The following is an 18,040-nucleotide window of genomic DNA, read 5'->3' as shown; positions in this document are numbered from 1 at the left end:
ACGGTTCCTTGTAATGTTTTTTCTTGTTATGCTCTCCACACCTATTGTCTAATGCCTTCCCTCACTAACCAACTTAAAGCACTTTTGCATGGTAATTTTAACTCCTTATTTCCTTCCCTCTTTCCTTTTCCTTCCTACTGTTTTTCTACTGTCTGTGTCTGTGTCTCTTCCTCTGTGTATGTGTGTGTCTCTCTCTCTCTCTCTCTCTCTCTCTCTCTCTCTCTCTCTCTCGCGCTCTCTCTCTCTCTCTCCCCCCCCTCTCCTTGCTCTCTATACCTATTCTCAGGTTCTGCCGGCTCTTTTAACATGTCAAACTCCGGAGACTTGTTCATGAGTGTGCAGGCCCTCAATGGGGACTCTTACCAAGGGGGGCAGGTGGGGGCCAACATACAATCCCAGGTAGGCACCTCTGCTACGGCCCGCTCCTGGTCTGATCCCACCCCCAAAATGGCCGACCTGTGCCCCCCCCCCCCCCCCCCCCCCCCCCCCCACCACCCCCACCCCCACCCCCACCCCACACAGATCCAACAGTGAACAATGACAGGCAGTCCCAATGACACAACACACACACACTGACCCAGTAGATGGCCCATCGCTACGGCGACGGCGGCTCTTGACCTTGGCCAGAGTGCCAGAGGTCAGACGCAGCCCGCGGGGGGTCGGCGTTAATGCGGGGGGCCGTTGTCACCAACGCCAAATGAGGAGACGAGCGCAGACAGTTTTGGAAACGATGCAACACCCATCAGGGAGACCTGACAAGTGCTCCTGTAGCCGCGGGGCGGCGGCGGCGGCCCCTGACCTTGCCCCAGTAGACGTTGACGAGCCACCCACAGAAAGAGTTCTTTAGGTTGTTACAACTCTCAGTTGTTATTAGTGCCAGCAGCCCTCCACACCCCCTCTCCACCGCCCCCCAACACCCCCCCCCCCCCCCCTCCCCCCGGGCTGATTACGGTAATTTGGGGGTAACACTTTCACCATTGTTTTGTTTTTATCTCGGTCCCTCTATCCTCATTTACAAATGGGCTCTTTGAAGAGGCTTGAGGTCATTCATGAATATGCATGACAGCCGGGCATGCTCTCTCCATAAAGGAGAAGTCAGTCTTGGTTTGAAACTCGTGTTTCTGTCGCTTTAAGGTCGTTTGCTAAAGTGATTTCCATCTCAACATGCTCTGATGGTTTCACCATTTCATGAAAAGTAACTCAATGGAATTTGCAATATCGGTCCACTGCCGTCCCTACATCATTACCTTTTTGGAACATAAAAAGCCTGCATATAAAGCTATCCACGAAGGACATGAATTATGTTTTTTTGGCACCCAAAAAAACGAATCGTAGAAATTAAAGTTCAAGTATAAAGGTGTTCCGATAGTGCTGCGGTGCGTCCTAACCGGAAAAAAAAACTGTAATCATTCGCAAAAAACGGATGCCTCTTTGTCCTTTCCGATGTTTGTTATCAGGGGTTGAAATAGTAGCCAATTCCATTCCGTTTGTAACCTTCCTCTCTGTTTTTCGCCTTCTGTTTACGATACCCTTTTACTATCACTCTGACCTTTCCGTGATGCACGACGGGCCTCGTCCCCCCAGCCCCCATTGTTCTGACCGGGCTCTCCTCTTTGTCCCTGTGCTCCCCTTCCCCCCCCCCCCCCCCCCGTTCCAGGTGGATACTCTTCGCCATGTTATCAGCCAGACCGGAGGATACAGTGACAGTCTGGCAGCCAGCCAGATGTACAGTCCACAGGGCATCAACGTAAGAAACCTGTAAACAATCGCTCCCCCCTTTCCCACCTTGTCCCGGCCTTCTCTCCCTTCCCTCCCCCACCTCACACCCCCCCCCCCCCTCCCCCCAGCGTCCCCCTTCGTCTTTAGCAATTATTTCTCAGTGTGTGTGTGTGTGTGTGTGTGTGTGTGTTTGTGTGTGTTTGTGTGTGTGTGTGTGTGTGTGCGTAGAGGGCAGGGGGCTGGCTAGCTGGCGGGCGGGGTGATGGCACTTAGCAGACTTTTATGGAAGGGGGTGGGGGGGGGGGGGGCTTGGGCTGATGTCCAAGCATTTACTCCCCTCCCCACCCTCCCTCCCCCTAACCACCTCCCCCCCCAGTCATGCCCTGGGTGGCAGGCAATGAGGCGGCGGCCATGCTGAGGGGCTGGACGCGCTCCGAGTCTGTCGCAGGGCATTAGCGTTAGCATGGCACCTGCAGTCCGCGAGTGCAAGGACGCAGGTGTCAGCCTCCTACCTGAGAGGTCCGCCTCCTGTCCGTTCAAAACATACCGTGGACTCTTGAAGAGAGAAGAAAAGTCGCCGGTATTTTTTTTTTTTTTCAGTTTGATTTTCTAAATGAGTTTGACCCCACACAGGCTGTGTATGGTAAGCATACCTAGTCCGCCTGTTTTTTTCGTTTTTTAGTTTGAGTTTGAGTTTTTTGCGGTGTTGTTTGTCGTTAGTCAGTGCGCCACGACGAGAGACAGGCTTTACTCCGGGCGGTGCGTGTTAGCATGTAGATGCACAGCGACAGGCAGCACGGGAACGGAGCGGAATCAATACGACAGATACAGACACAGAAGGAGCGGGGCTTTGGGCTAGCAGTCCAAGCTCATTGGTCAGATCAGCCGTCCACACTCGCAGTGACACTGACAGCCAGGCCTGTAACACCCCCCTCCTCCTCCCCCTCCCCCTCCCCAGCCCCAGTGCCTGGCCCCAGCCCCGATCCCTCCTCCCTCCCTCCCTCCCTCCCTCCCTGCCTCCCTCCCTCTCGATGCTAAAATAACATCATTGGCAGATTCGCAGTCTGACGACGTGGCCTTTCTGTGCGGTCAGGTCAATAATGTCATGAAACTAAACAGGCTGCATTGAAAATATGGAAATACATTTCTGTATTTTATCTCAAATTCTGATTCAGTCATTGAGTCATTGATAGGTGCAGGTGCAAATGTATACCATTCCAATCATTTTATCTATTTAGAAAATGTTTATAAAAAAAAATAAAGAAAAAGATAGATTGTATTACCAGGACTTATATATTGAGAATATTCTTGGATAGGGGACATACAATATTAATCTTCATAATAGAAAATTAAGAGGACGACTTTGACTTGATCGTAATCGTAACAAATATGCTTAAAACGACAACATTTTAAAAGTGACTATAGTGGGTGAGCCGTGTGTGTGGAGAGACTAACGATTTAGAATTGTTGGCGTCTCAGACTAGTGGATGCAGTGCAGAGGGCTTTGTTATTTACCCAAACAATATCCTGTGAGTCAGGCGAGGGGGGGGTCCCCCCCTCCCTCTCGAGCTAGAACAGAAATTACACCCCCTTAAATTGCTGGTGGGTGTTGCCAGCGCTGAAGATTTGAAATGTTTCTCTTTTTTTCCTCTGTCTCTTTTCTTTTTCTCCTCTCGCCGGTTGTGAATAGGATGACAGATAGTCTTTATGTGAAATAACAGGCTTTGAAAATGAGAGGCTGCCAATGGCCGTTTGAGGCATTCACTAATGGCATGGAAATTGCTATTAATGTCCCTAATGGTCCTCGGTCGACCTTCTCCCGTGATTAGAGACGGTTTCTATTTTACAAAGATGTATTTTCTTTTTGCCCAAAAGCCGGTGTAATAATTTGCTATAATTGATTCTTTTATCATCAGTAGGGCACGCTGAGGGGTATATAAAAGGTCTGTGTAGCACTACGTCTGTTTAGCTGAAATTATGGATGTCACTTTTGATGCTAGGTGGACAAAGAGGGAGCCAGATCCTTATTTTTATATGAAGAACCGACAGCACTATGCAAGTCGAAGTGCAACAGGGTTTATTTATATATATATTTATATATTTTTTATTTATTTTTTGTTTTATGGCATCTGCTAGACCAGAAAAAGCGACATTGGAGCGTGTTTTTTATTTCATGCTCATGGCTTTAATTGAAAATTATTCAAACTTAAATCACTTTTTTTTTCACTTACTTTTAAAGTGTTAGGGTATGTATATATATTTAATAAATGATAAAACATATTATAAGATCTCAGAATCATTACACAGTAGCAGTGGTTAACAGTAGAAATGCACACGTGTTTTTTTAGCAGGGTTGTTGGTCACATTCCTGCCATTGCTGTACTTATTGTCGTCATGTGTTATCTTCACAGGCGAATGGTGGCTGGCAAGATGCGCCCACCCCCTCGTCAGTGACATCACCCACAGAAGGCCCCGGAAGCGTTCATTCGGACACCTCCAACTGAATAGTTCAATCTCCACACCTACAAAAAACGAACTGGCCTTGCTCTTCACAGTATTAAAGATAAAGGAATTCACCGGTCCAAGGTTTTTGGGAAGAGCGGGAAATCCTATCTCTGGAAAGGAATTAAAAAAACAAACTTTCTTCTGCTATGATGTTGGACATTCGGGAACTCGACACAAAACTAAAAGAATATCACGATGAAAATGAAAACGGTTGGGTATTGAATGGAGTTGTTTGTACAGATTACACATTATATTCAGAGGGCTGGGTTTACTTATTCACATGTGATGTTTTCACTCATGACGATGAAATGACGTGATACCATTAATTAATCAACCCATTTGGTTTTGACTGAAACTACATCATTCTACCTCTCAGCCACAAAAAAAAGTACTAAAAAATGTCAGTGACCCATTATTTGTTTTGTAAAAAAAATGACTTTTTGTCTTTGCAAGCAAGAGGCACATCTTCTTACGTACATTTTGTTGTCTCTCACCTATTCTATGGTACGCCATTTAGACTTAAATATTGATTAGTTGTTTACAATGTGTTCTTGATAATGCTCATCTTCCCATCTGTCTCCGACCAGTCCGATCCGATTGCTGTCGGGAGATATTACCTCTAAGGTAACCCTGTGACGTATGTTATCTGTAAACAATAAGAAAAATAAATACTTGTCATGAACTCAGAGGAGCTGGATTGGCCTGATCATTCATTCAGCGGAGCGTTAATGCACAGTCAGGTGGTTTCCCTAAAGCAATGGCTTTGTTGCCAAAGTAGGGCATTGGAGCAATTAAATAACCTGCTTCAAAGGTTATCTCTTCAATGTGCTCAAATTAAACACAGTAATTGTGATACTAGATTTTATTTTTCAGAACAGCCAAATTATCATTTTTCAATTTAAACTACATTCTAATGTAACTTCTTTACTAATATATGTATTTCTCTTGGCACCAGTGCAATACCGTGTGCTTTGAACAGGCCATGAGAAATATACATGCACAGAAACGTTAAACACATCAAATCGATAAATAAGTGGAAAAATACAAAGATTTACTCTTTTTTTCCCCTTCCTATTTTGTAGTATGTTATATTCTTTGTTATTTTTGTTGTTGTATTACATTCAAATAGCCTCAAATTAAATCGGACCAATTCCACTTCACCTTAACATGTATGTTGTACATTAGGCAATACTTGTGCTGTACAGGAAACAAATGGTCTGAATCTACACTGTAAAACAAATACTGAATGATACCATTACATGCCCATTCTGATGAAGAGACGGAGCCATGCTGAGCGGATGTTGCCACAAATATATATTGTTCTTTTAAGGACTCTGGACGAACCTTGACAAATGCTACCATGCTTAAATTTCGCTCATTCAGATTTTCGAATATATGGTCATCAATATGACAAGAGGAGACAGCTCAACATGTCAGACTGTGTTTCACCGGACCCACGTCTTGTTTGTATAAAACATGTTTTGTGGGTTTCTATTTTGTGTCCTAAAAGCTAAACGCCTCCAATTCCATTTTGTGTTGCTCTCCACATGAAACTTGCTCAACGTGCAGCATTGTGCTTGAATAATGTTCTTATTTGTTTTCGACCAATTAAAATGCTATCTTGTACAGCGAGAATATTCATCAGCGGTTATTCTTACGTTTTACGAATCACCAAAAAATAGGCATTTTCATTCCATCTACCTAATTTGACGTGCCGGCGTCAGTGGTTACGGAGCAGGAAGTCCACACAGAGCGTGGGGAATAGAGTGAGGCCGGGTCAGGCCCTGCTGAGGGCTCACTTCTAATGGTACATCGTCTCCCTGTCTTCAATAAAGGCACCGAGCTGATGTATTATCTCATATATTTTGGTACCTGATGATATAGGTTATTATCTCAAGTGTACGCTCACTCGATTACACACACACATACACACACACACACACACACACACACACATGCACGTAGACACACATGCACGCACACACACACACACACACACACACACACACACACACACACACACACACACACGCACAAGCACGCACACACACACACACACACACACACACACACACACACACACACACACACACACACAAACTCTCTCTCACACACACACACACACACACACACACACACAAAAAAACACGCACACACTCAGAAATACAATTTTACAGGCTTTTCATCATACATTTAGGCAAGCACTGTTCTATATTTGTTTAATAAATAAACAATGACAATATAACTTAAAGGTATTGTTGTATCTCACACATTACAAATGTACATACTTTAAAACACTAATAAATAAATATCTTACCAATTCAGGCCATGTTTCAGGGACAGATACTTTTTTAAGAGACACCCACTGATGTTATCTGGCAAGACAGTGACACATCTGAGATAATTGTTTGTATAACAATGAAATATTCATATTGCCGTATATAGGTCGAGCTGAGGGAAGCACCGTGACCGGGTAGCAAAGACACCGATGGTCACAAGCCCTGACTGTGAGGCGAGTGTGAAACGTCAAACGCAGATTGCTCTCCTGCATGCCGCAAGGGAGGACACATAGACGCTTGTTCTCACATACAGGGCTTGCTTCCAAACAATTTCACAAGTCCTGCATCCATCCCATCCTTACATTGACGAGACCCTCTATCTCGAAACGCGCATCATAACAGAACTGAAAAACCAGACTCACGTTGTCTCGACTCAAAGACATAGATTACAAAACAGCCTAAAAGCTTTTGGAGTCGAACTGCAGCTACAATTTTACAGTCCTGTTGTTATTATTTACAAAATATAAATGCATAACATGTTTTGAAATCAAAACAAAGTTACTGTTTGAGAACCCCTTTATGAATGGTATGAAAGGCCACGCACGTCCATAGAACTTCAACAAGGGCTGATTGTTTCTCCAAACAGGTTCTCAATTGTACCGCAAGGGGGCAATGTTACCACATTTTATGCAGGATTACTACCCTGCGTAAATGTATATCTTCTTAAACAGGTGTAACTGGTCTAATACACCGTTAAGCGTATATGTGCGTCTTAAAGTCAACGATTGCATTATAAAGTAAACAATATGTGAGCAGGTGCGTTTACACACAGGCCTACACGCACACAGACTGCTATTGTTACTGAATGTGTAAAAGTACGATTTTTTTTAATAGAGCCACTGATGAGCTACGTTGAATATTGCACATTGCACATGTCTATCGCCGTGCATCGCGATAAAGCACAAATGTGATGATCATTCATGTCGATACTCCTCCTCTTTCATTGATGACGTCACACACGATGGTGTTTTCTTTTTTTCAAAAGTGGAGAAACTCAGAAGCAGAATCCTGGTACTTTGAAGAAAAGCAACATGGCAGATGTCGTCGGCAAAACTGCAGGGGCCTGTGGCATTGTGGTAGGCCTAATTCAATAAAAATAAATGATTGGTGGACAAACTCTGACCAAACGTAACGCATTGATGGCTGCGCAGACTTTATCTGGCGAACGGGTGAAAGTGTAGGCCTATACAGCCATAACTATTCCATGCACTTGTCGACTTTGTGAATAGTGATTGTGTGAATGAATGTAACTTTGATAACTTTTTTCTCATTATTATGCGAACTTGAAGGTTATTTGTTCACTCTCCCGTCTCGATAGATCGAGGATGACTGGCCGGGGTACAGCCTGGACCTCTTTAGTTCTCCTACTCACTACTCGGGGGATATCGACTGTGTCTACATTCCTCATGGGGTGATCATGGACAGGTAGTAGACGGCGATACTCAGACTCAGGTTGATGTTCTGTTATGTCCTCTTATGAGACGTCCAGCTGATCTTATATCTATGTTTGATGTTTTATTGAAGGACCGAGCGGCTTGCCCGCAACATCATGGATGATCTTGGAAACCACGACTTGGTGGTGTTGTGTGTACTGAAGGGGGGCTACCAGTTCTCCGCCGACCTGGTGGAAGGGCTCAAAGCTCTGAGTCGCAACTCCAACCGAACCATCCCCATGAGGGTCCACTTCATCCGCCTCAAGAGCTACCTGGTGCGACTAGTGCAAGTGCACATATGTAGGCTAGTCGTCTGTATTGTTTGGTTATTGTGTTATAGATCGAATCACTTATGAGTTACATTGTTGTAAACCATGATTGCCAAGGCTACAGATTAGGTTTGCACAAATGCATGGGGAGATGCAATTAAAATATGAACAATGTGATTTTAAAAAAACAACACCATAATTTATCGAATTTAATGTTTACAAATATCTAAGAAATGTGGGAAATGCATATAATTCAAAAGCGCATTTTATTAAGAATATTTATTTCAACAATTCAATATTGAAACTGTTAATCCCGATGTGGCTTTCTGCTCTGTGTTGTAGAATGACCATTCAACAGAGGATTTACAAATTGTTGGTGCAGAGGACTTATCTTTTTTGAATGGAAAGGTAATCAATAACAAAATAAGGAATGAGTTATTACAACTAATCATTTTAGTTTTTTTTTTTTTTACAATGCTTGAAACAACCTCAAGGGGGCGCCATCAGCCATAGTTTACCTTCAACCCCACAGTCCTAAAACGCCAGCGATTGCGTCCTATAGTCCTCCCTGTACTGACTTTGTCCACACAACCGCACGCACGTACACACATTTAATGACACAGCATCGCCGATAGTGATGATGAATGAAAACCAAAGAATGTATCACATGACTGTTATACTATCTGACTATGTTGCCTCTCTGTGAATCATTACAGTTCTTCTTTGTGTATATGAACACATTTTTCCACCACCATACGTGACACAGTAAAGGTCCCTAGGGCAGGTTCGGATCGCTGACAAATTTCCCAACTATTTCCCAAATAAGAAAAATGATTGTGTTTGCCCAGTCACTTAATTCCCAATTCCCCATTGGGACACACCAATATACAGGATACACACAGGGTGTGGCTCGACGCCTCAAGCATGATTGATTTATGGAGTCTGACTAACTGCCTAGTGAGTTGTATTTTTACTAGGAAGAACTTTTCATGGGCGCTGTACAATGTCTGAGAAGGAATCAATGATTGGACATGAGTTTTGTCACACACCCGTGATGTGTCGTTGGGGATATCTGTATATTCATGATGAATATATCCTTGTAGTGAACCAAAGGGCTTTTGCCTAACAAAAAATGTTTTTTTCATATTGTATGAACCAAAATGACCATGTTACATACTCACAATCATTTATATCATACATGGAATGTAGGATAGGCCTACTCGACAACACATGTATTAACCTTTAAAAGTATAGTAATTTAAGTATAATGATGTCATAATCCTTTCTTAAGTAACTCAGCTTGTACAATTCTGAGCATTACAATATGATTACAGTACATGATCTCATCCCCAAGTCTGCAACTCCCCTTTTTTTAGAATCATTTGAACTCTGTTTGTTCGGCTTTCGACAAGTAAAACAAAAGAAGAAAGGAAATAGAAGTTTGCCTCCAAGTTAAACTTGTTATCTTTGTCAAGTTGTTTACAGTAGTGTGTTAACTTTGTTTTCCCCCTTCATCTCCCACATCTCCCATAGAACGTCCTCATCGTGGAGGTAAGCCAACCTGGTTCTTGCTTCTCCTTATTTTGTTTTCCTCCAACTCAACTAACTAAAATATAGCCTGTTTATTGCCCCAGATTTATTTTTAGGTCAACGCAAGACATCCTTATTCTACTGCAGGGGACTTGGCTTGGACAAGAGCAAACTTTTTAATTAATTGGGTCTTTGTTCAACGGTTTTAGAGCCGTATGAAAAAGGGAATGCTCTAAACATTGTTGTGAGAGCAGATGTGGGATCCTCTATGTGAGTCCATGTACAGAGGGAACTGCATGTACAGCCATAATGATTATTCATTATTCAAATGTCTATTTGGTATGTAGATACAGCAGTCTTTATCCTTGGTTTGAACATGCATCACTATGTTACGCATCGCTAAGTCTACATCTGCTGTTACCGCTTTACTTGTTATATTCAGTTGTGTTCAGTCATTCAGCAATGCAGTCATTACTGTGTGACTGTTTTTTTCCATGGAAGTTATTACGTAGCATTTAAGTAAACATGCAACCAAGGATAACAAAATACAACATTGTGCCATTCTTTGATGGCTCAAAGATCAGACGCCTTTCACGGTTGTCCTGCAAAGTCGGACAGTTCTGGGTCACCTGCTTAACTGAAGTTATTTGTCTGCTTCTCCCAGGCCATTGTAGATACAGGAAAGACACTGAAAATGCTCCTGAAGCATGTGGAAGGCTTCAGGCCAAAAATGATCAAAGTAGCAGGGTGAGTCTCGGATGAAACACGAAATGGCCCATTTGACCTGCTCTTCAAGTCACTTAATTTCCTCCTCTTGAGTCTAGACAACAGGCGAGCAATGGCACAGGTTTACAAAGGATGCCCTTAATGCTTAATACACTAGAAAAATTCATAATACACTAGTCAAGTGTGTCACAGTTTAGGATGTTGTGTTGAATGTGTTCTTTTGTGTCTCTTCTAAGGTTACTGGTGAAGAGAGTTCCTTATAGTGTGGCCTGCCTCCCTGACTGTATGTTGTTGAGCAGCCCGGTTTTCTATTACTTTATGACTCATGCATGAATTTCCATTAAAACAAAGCTTAAGTCTACTTTGTCTGGGGATTACCTAGCATTTCCCACTGTCTTGTCCTTTCAGATGTTGGCTTTGAGATACCGAATCGCTTTGTGGTTGGCTATGCCCTGGACTACAATGAGTACTTCAGAGATCTTGATGTGAGTTACGTTGCTGCTTCTTTCATTGTGCCAATTTGTAGTCACAATGATTCTATTGTAGAAAAAAAAAATCGGTGCAATGTTTCTCATTGAAATAAATATTCCTCTGTCTTGCTTTTTTCTAGCATATCTGTGTCCTCAGTGAAAGTGGGAAGATGAAATATAAGATTTAAGTGGATGACGGTGCAAGCATTGATTGCTCTATCTGGAGTAGAATTATGGCAAGCTTGGACACTTTCTTTTCTCTTAATTCCATGTTAACATTAACCCATTAATTTGAAAAGCTCAACACATCTTTCAAGTAAGACAGTGTTCTCACACAGTGGAGATGTAATACTGTAACCAGTACTTTTTTTTAATCAAATAATAACGGCTAACACAGGTTCAAATTATTATCAAATTAATTATCAAAGTTATGAATTGACACTAACCATCAGAAAAAAATATATGTTTTACATAATAAATGACTATAAAACCTAGAATACAATGTCAATCGACCCGTAGATCCATTAATCCTTTCAGCACTCATATTTTTGAATAACTGTTACATATTATGTTTACAAGTTGTTGTTTTTTCAGAAATGGGAAAGCACAGTTCGGTTTACACTGGGTTCATAGGTCATATCCTCTACTTTATTAACATAGTGTACTTATACCATTTTTACTTATATATAAAATGAGCATCTCAATTGTTTGGATTTTGCTATGTAATGACCTTGATACATTACCTGTATAATGTGATTCATCACGTAAAACTAGTGAACAACTTCTTGCTCAGTTTTAGAAATGGAACGGTAGATCATCTTTATCGTTACGTGACCCTCTCAACTGTTTCAGTTATTTGTCTTTGTCACACTGCTGCTCTACCTGTTTTCAGGGAAAACTAAAATGGCTTCTTTCACACTAAACGTTCACATGTACCATGAATTTCTCAGCCTGTTGTACATAACATGGTAGCTAAATGATTTGAATGTGGTAATTGCATTGTCAATAAGGTGTACTTCTGTGAACACATAATGTCCCAGTAATATTCATTGTTTCGATTCATTGTTTTTTTTATTGTTACTTTGCCTCGTTTTAAGGCTGTTACACTGTTGTGGTAACCTATTGTACTAGACACAGTACTAAAAAATAAAACTTGTGTTCACTCATTCACCAGTTCTGCATTAAATGTTATTGTAATGTGGTTACAACCACATTTCCAAAGTGATTTTGGCAAAAGTAGTCTAACCTTAAACAACCGCTTTAGTGTAAATAGGCCAGTTGTAGATGAAGAGATTGCAAATAGAGTACATTGTGTAAATTGCTGGCCTTGAACACAACTGACATATGACTCCAAGCATATGTTTAAGCTGGAGACAGGAAGTGTTGTAAAAACAAAAAACTGCTATCCACCTGTTAGAGGTCTGCTTGGAATTATAGTCATTTGGCATTATGCTTTTATTGTGAATATGAGATATGTTCCAAACATAACCAATATTAAGTAATATTATATGCATATTGTGTTAATTTTAAACGCTTTTATTAATTAATGCAAAAAAATAAAATACAAAATAGTTCTATCTGCTTGCAAGGCATATCGAGGAATTATTGGATACGAGGTTCTAGTTTTAAAGTCTAAGCAGCCTAGCAGGACAGCTTTATGAAAGTCTGCTTCCTTAGGGTGACCTCTTCAACAAAAGCTGCCAATCCCTAGAACAGGTGGCCCCTTATGTTGGTAGAAATAAAAGGGACATTTGTCAAAGCCCTGGGAATCAGTGCACGTTTAAGTCTTCCAATTCTCTCTCGTGTTGCATGTGTACGACCGAATGCCCAAGCATGTTAAAATGGTCGTAATGGCAATGGTGGTGTTTTAATGTGGCTTTATATTACATTTATGTTGGGGGGTTTATAATTAGTTTAGAGTCCAATATGCTATCTGTAATAAGACCAGTGGGAATTCACATTCCACATTCACATCTACTGCCGTCCACATGCCAGCCTACTTCGACCTCACTATGAACTAGGACATGTGACTACTGTATTTGAAATGGAGTGTAACAGCACTTGTTGTGTGTGGGTGGTGGTGATTAACATAACCCTCATCTTAACACAAATCTTATCTTTATACAAATCGTATTACAATTACAGTACATTGTTTACTACACACGGCGTCTGGTACATGTATAGTTTTCAAACAGTTCAGTTGTCTCGCTCGATAGAAAGGAGCTCAGTTACCAAAAAAAAAAGAAGAAAAAAAAGTTGTTGGAAGCCAGCAACGAAGCATTGTGCAAGGACGCATCTGGTTGGTCGAGTCCGATACAACGCGCATTGTGATTGGCCGCGGGTATATTGGCGAACAGAAGGTGGCTCCAGCCAGGAGAAAGAGTGGGGAACACCGGACCCGATCCCAGCCCGTACTACCAACAGCCGCGTGCGCCTCCCCCTATGTGGACCTGAAACGACAGTTAAACAAAACGGTCGTACGGAAAAACAAACACGTATACCGTTCATCGACAATGTCGGGAACGCCGCGGCGGGATTTACCGACCCGTTTCACTCACTTCCATGGGGAAACACGGCCGCTCCACCTTGCCTGCGTCCACTTTTGAACTCCCGATACCGCAGGTAACTTTGTTCCACTAGCCTGTAGCTCGGAGGCTAACACTAGCGCCAGCCTGTTGCTGCTGCTGGCTTCGTTGTTGTGTCTGATGGGCGAGTTTACCATTCAATCGTATCGAATACCGTGGGCTTCCCGTTTTTGGAGAAAAGTTCCAGTGTATCTGGCGTGTGTGATTGATAATCTCAGTGTTTAGCCTCGCCATGTACGGCGGCGATGGGAGTAACGTGAGCTCGAGCCGCCTGGCCATTGTGGGTCGCTTAGCACGAGAACAACAGCAGGGTGCTGACCATTGATCTCCATAGACACACAGATGGGCTTCAAAAACACATTTTAATGGATCAGTGTGTCGGTAGTGGGGTTCGATACTAGGCATAGATGGGTGGGTTACACTGGGTTTAAACTTGGCGTTGTTTGGTTCGGGGTCGTGTGCTCCACACTCCTAAACAAACACTTGTTACTGGCCCATTATTCAGTGTTGACGGCGTGTCTCTGAATGAGGAGCTCCGTGCCCCGCTTGTGTTTTTATTTATTTATTTAGGGACGGCAATACTACGACGTAATAACACCGTCTGTTTAAATGACTGACACTCTTTGTAAATCAAATGGTTTTAAAACGTTTTGTCCTAAGTTACGCCATGACATTTTGTATCCATATATTGACTTTTTTTCAACCATGGAGCGTGTTGAACCATTATAAAAGTGAAAACCTTTACGTTTAGTAGATATGTACTTTGTACCAAACACCTTGACGGTCCCATCGTCCGATGGTAAATACTAGTTAATAGCGTCTGGTGATCGTTTATCTGCTTTACACCTTGCGCTCAGCAAGCCCATCTATGAACACGGAGTAAACACTTTAACACTTTAACACGACCTTCTCTTTACAGCGCAGCTGGATCAGCACAGGAGCAAGAATGGAGCCGTGAAGCGCACTTAGCCGAGCACACGTATTTCCCTTTCACACTACTGGATCAATCATTTTCGATGTGGGACTTTACGGATCACAGCATCTTAACCAAAGTTGAATGATGGCATCGCGCCGGGTTCATCCCTTCGGTGACGATGATGAGCGACAACAACCAAGAACTTCTTACTGTGAGGTAAACAAACAACCCCATAACCCTTAACTTCTCGCTCATCCAACACATGTATCAAGTCATTTATAAGTGCTTGGTGCTAAAGGGTTTGTGCCATGGTTTCACTGCCTATACTAGTTATTTGCATGGCACTGGTGTTGTTTCACCAGCAACATGTGACATTTGTAACCCCCCCAATGATGTTTTTGTTTGTTCCGTTTGCTTTCTCTTCTCTGGGGTCTTCATCTTGTGTTGTAGATATCAGCTTAGGTCACCCACAAGCACATTTGCCATTTTCCTTTTGAGTTAAATTGTTGCCTGCAAACCAGACAGAACTGTTATACAGTGAGTCGAACGTTTATCGCAATCCTGTTTGCACGGATGAGTGCTTGAACAATTATGTCTGGGCCTGTCAGAGATTACTTATACACAGTCGTGATTAATAAGCTGATATGCCTTTTTTCTTTTTTTTCTTTTTACCAAGGCATTTAATCAAACAAAGAGTAGATTCATATAACTTGTAGACAAACGCTGTGTAATCAATTTTATTTCACTTGTTTTGTTTAAACCACTTACAGCCTAAGCAGAATGTAGTCTAGGATTGCAGATAAGTCTCTGGACGGCCTGTGTGAAAGTCAGCTGAGTGGGGGCTCTCCATAATGACACTAGGGCATAAGGAAAACACGCTAGAAAACTGGCGTGTGAAAACTTAACACAAAGGTAGTCTCGTATTGGATTACATCACACACAAATCGTTTTGGTGCACTGAGGGCTTGAAAATGCAATGAAAGCTCTTTTTATTCAGTTCACCGCCAGAAGACATTTAAGCTGTTACACCTATACTACCAGACAGCACACCATCTGCTTCTCAGTGGGCTCAGGGTCTGAATGAAGACCTTTGTGAGACGGCTAAGTACTCACGTTGGACGCGGGGTCAACTGTTCACAGAATCAGTAGTTTTCATGACCCTGTTTCATTACTATCTCCTCCTTTTTAATGGATTATTGGCTTGTCGTTGTGTCACTTCTATTGCAACCTATCATAGTACTTCTCCAGCAACCAGTGTCCATGCTAAAACAAATATATGCATTTGAAAGCCACTGTTGGTATCACATCTTATTTTCCCATACCCACTTCAGCTCATTAAAGAGTTAAAGAAATGCACATTAAACACATTATGCAAGCAGTACATATTATTCAACCTGGCCTTGGGCTCATTCAAGATTAACAACCTGTTTCTAGTTAATATATGTAATGACCAGAATGCCCGTATTCCAATGTATTTGATGGGCAAATACTGGTAACCGACACACGTTCTGGTCTCTTTTCCAGAGACTGAAGCTAAGTTTATTTATGCATCTCAAGTCCTCCTCTTGGCCCGTGTCAAGAGTTCACAACAGTTTGTGTTGTCAACAAACAAGGCTGTCTGTTGGTTTTCAATACGCAGTGACACCCTTTAGAGAGACCGTCCAAGATGTCTCCTATTCTACTGGAAAGGTGCAAATACAAATGTGTTGCTTCAATCAAAATCGTAATATTGCTGGATTAAATTGCTTTGGTCTTCATTTTCTGTCCGTAAAAGAATAAGAACACATTTTGACTCATTTGTGTGGACAAGCCAAAATGTAGTAGTCCAGTAATCATCCTTTCTTTGGTTTCTTTTTTTATTTGACTTTTAAAGACACACCAATTCATGTGCTAATTTTGAAATGGAAACTCCCTAGAGTCTGCAACTCTGTGGTTTTCGGGAAATTACAATGATGAATCAAGTAACACTCTGAATCTGTATCCCTTTTGGTATTCTCAGTCAAAGCCTAGCCAGTTCCCTGAATCCTTGCTTAGTTTCGTCAGAAAGGTATGGACGTAACCATGTCCTAAGTAAGAGATTAATAATAGTTAGGACCTCTCCACTTACTTCTAATTATCATTTGGTGTCTGGAAGAGTTGCTATCAAAGTAACAACTTTTGGTTTTAAACTGTGTTTTAGAGGCATGGTTTTACCATGGGATTTCCATGGTGTTTGAATTTCTCCCGGTTTGCATTGGAATGTTTTCCTTCCTTGCATCAACTGCACATTGCATGGAATCCAAAACACTGCAGCCACTGTTGGCCTGATGGGTTCCTAGTGGCAGGCAGTTAGGTAGCCGTATCTTGTTTTCTTCCTGCTGCTACTTCTTCTAGGGTTCCCTTTTAGTCTTGAGAAACTTCCCTAAAATTGTTGGTTGGCTCTTGTCCATCTAGTTTTCAAATTTTCATACACACCGATACCTCCTGTTTTATCCTCCGACACATCAAATGTGATTTTATTATATGACAGGCCTCTACCTCCTTTCTCCTCCCCTATTTTCTTCCATTATATTGCCTAGCAGGCATGTTCATATCATACTTGATAGCAAATGAAATAAGGTGTGTTTCTGTGTCGTTTATAAAGCATTCACTCGAGTTGGCTGTGATGTGGACTTGAGACAAACAGACCTCCATTTCCTTACTATCTGGCCCACATTAAGACCCGGCATTTAACTTGGTTAGAGTAGATGCTATTTACAGATCCCTGAGCAGGACTCATGGCTGACTGATTAATATCGGAAGGGAAAATGGATCTTCAATCAAATAGAAAACAGCTGTCATTTCCTTTACCTAATATCTAATGTCTGCATCATCCCAGGGGTATTCAAAATTAGGCTTTATGCTGTTTACCTTCACTTCAATTGACACTTTATGGTGCAATTGCTATATACCGCTTTATTTTATGAGGGTTTGGCATTTTGAGATGTACAACTCCTCGACACATTACTCCTATTTTCATAGCTTCAGCAGTGACTCATAGGAACAGGCAGCCCAAGAGATAACTGTTATTATTTTGTCAAAACTGCTACTTGCTGATTCCCGTCCTTAGTGGCACAATATTTAGGAACCAGGGTCTCAATGTTTTTCGGCAAGTGAACGGAAGTACCACTGACCAATGACCATAGTCATCAACTGAATTAAAACCACAAAAAATACCCAAAGCCATTGATGTAGAATAATGTCTCATCCATGTCTGGCGAATAAATTAACCTTGGCTTGTTGAAGCAACATTATGTTCATTATTTAACAGAGGATGTGACATTTGTATGTTTGGCCTGTGTGTAGGATGTACACACATTATGGATGGTGATGAGAATAACCTTTACTCTCTCCAGCAATAGTGAACTGCAATGACTTGGCCTCTCCAGAAGCTTGCTCCCCTGTATCATTATCGTAGGCCTTTCACAGATAAGTGCTTGGTTTGGACTGGATGTGGTGTAGAATTTGTCAGCTCACAGTGAACAGGACTTTTTTTTCACTGTTTTAACCATGCTGTTTACATGCCTGCA

At 42.0% G+C, this 18,040-nt stretch overlaps 3 protein-coding genes across 5 annotated transcripts in view; all 3 read left to right on the top strand.

Moving 5' to 3' along the window:
- pbx1a (pre-B-cell leukemia homeobox 1a) overlaps window positions 1-4,370 on the top strand; it is a gene marked incomplete at its 5' end in the record, with an annotated part of 12,773 nt that extends 8,403 nt beyond the window's left edge. Inside the window, 3 exons of the mRNA XM_084481508.1 lie at window positions 287-399; window positions 1,658-1,747; window positions 4,131-4,370. Of these exons, the coding sequence (XP_084337634.1) occupies window positions 287-399; window positions 1,658-1,747; window positions 4,131-4,223 (296 nt within the window). The 3' untranslated portion in view covers window positions 4,224-4,370. The remainder of the gene's footprint in view (window positions 1-286; window positions 400-1,657; window positions 1,748-4,130) is intronic.
- Window positions 4,371-7,594: 3,224 nt separating this feature from the next.
- prtfdc1b (phosphoribosyl transferase domain containing 1b) lies at window positions 7,595-11,216 on the top strand (the record flags this gene model as incomplete). Its single annotated transcript, XM_084480682.1, has 9 exons — window positions 7,595-7,639; window positions 7,882-7,988; window positions 8,088-8,271; window positions 8,608-8,673; window positions 9,799-9,816; window positions 10,460-10,542; window positions 10,758-10,804; window positions 10,930-11,006; window positions 11,132-11,216. The coding sequence occupies 9 exons, from the start codon at window positions 7,595-7,597 to the stop codon at window positions 11,177-11,179; spliced, it is 675 nt and encodes a 224-aa protein (XP_084336808.1). The 3' UTR covers window positions 11,180-11,216.
- A 2,185-nt stretch (window positions 11,217-13,401) lies between these two features.
- The window catches only part of arhgap21b (Rho GTPase activating protein 21b), a 32,276-nt gene continuing 27,637 nt past the window's right edge, over window positions 13,402-18,040 (top strand). For all 3 annotated transcript variants that reach the window (XM_084480938.1, XM_084480939.1, XM_084480937.1), the window contains exons 1-2: window positions 13,402-13,613; window positions 14,496-14,708. In XM_084480938.1, coding sequence (XP_084337064.1) covers window positions 14,634-14,708 — 75 coding nt within the window. In that variant the 5' untranslated portion in view covers window positions 13,402-13,613; window positions 14,496-14,633. The remainder of the gene's footprint in view (window positions 13,614-14,495; window positions 14,709-18,040) is intronic.

This window comes from Micromesistius poutassou (assembly GCF_964030765.1).
Source record: "Micromesistius poutassou genome assembly, chromosome: 16".
NCBI lineage: Eukaryota > Metazoa > Chordata > Actinopteri > Gadiformes > Gadidae > Micromesistius > Micromesistius poutassou.
This window is presented reverse-complemented; position numbering and strand designations above follow the sequence as displayed.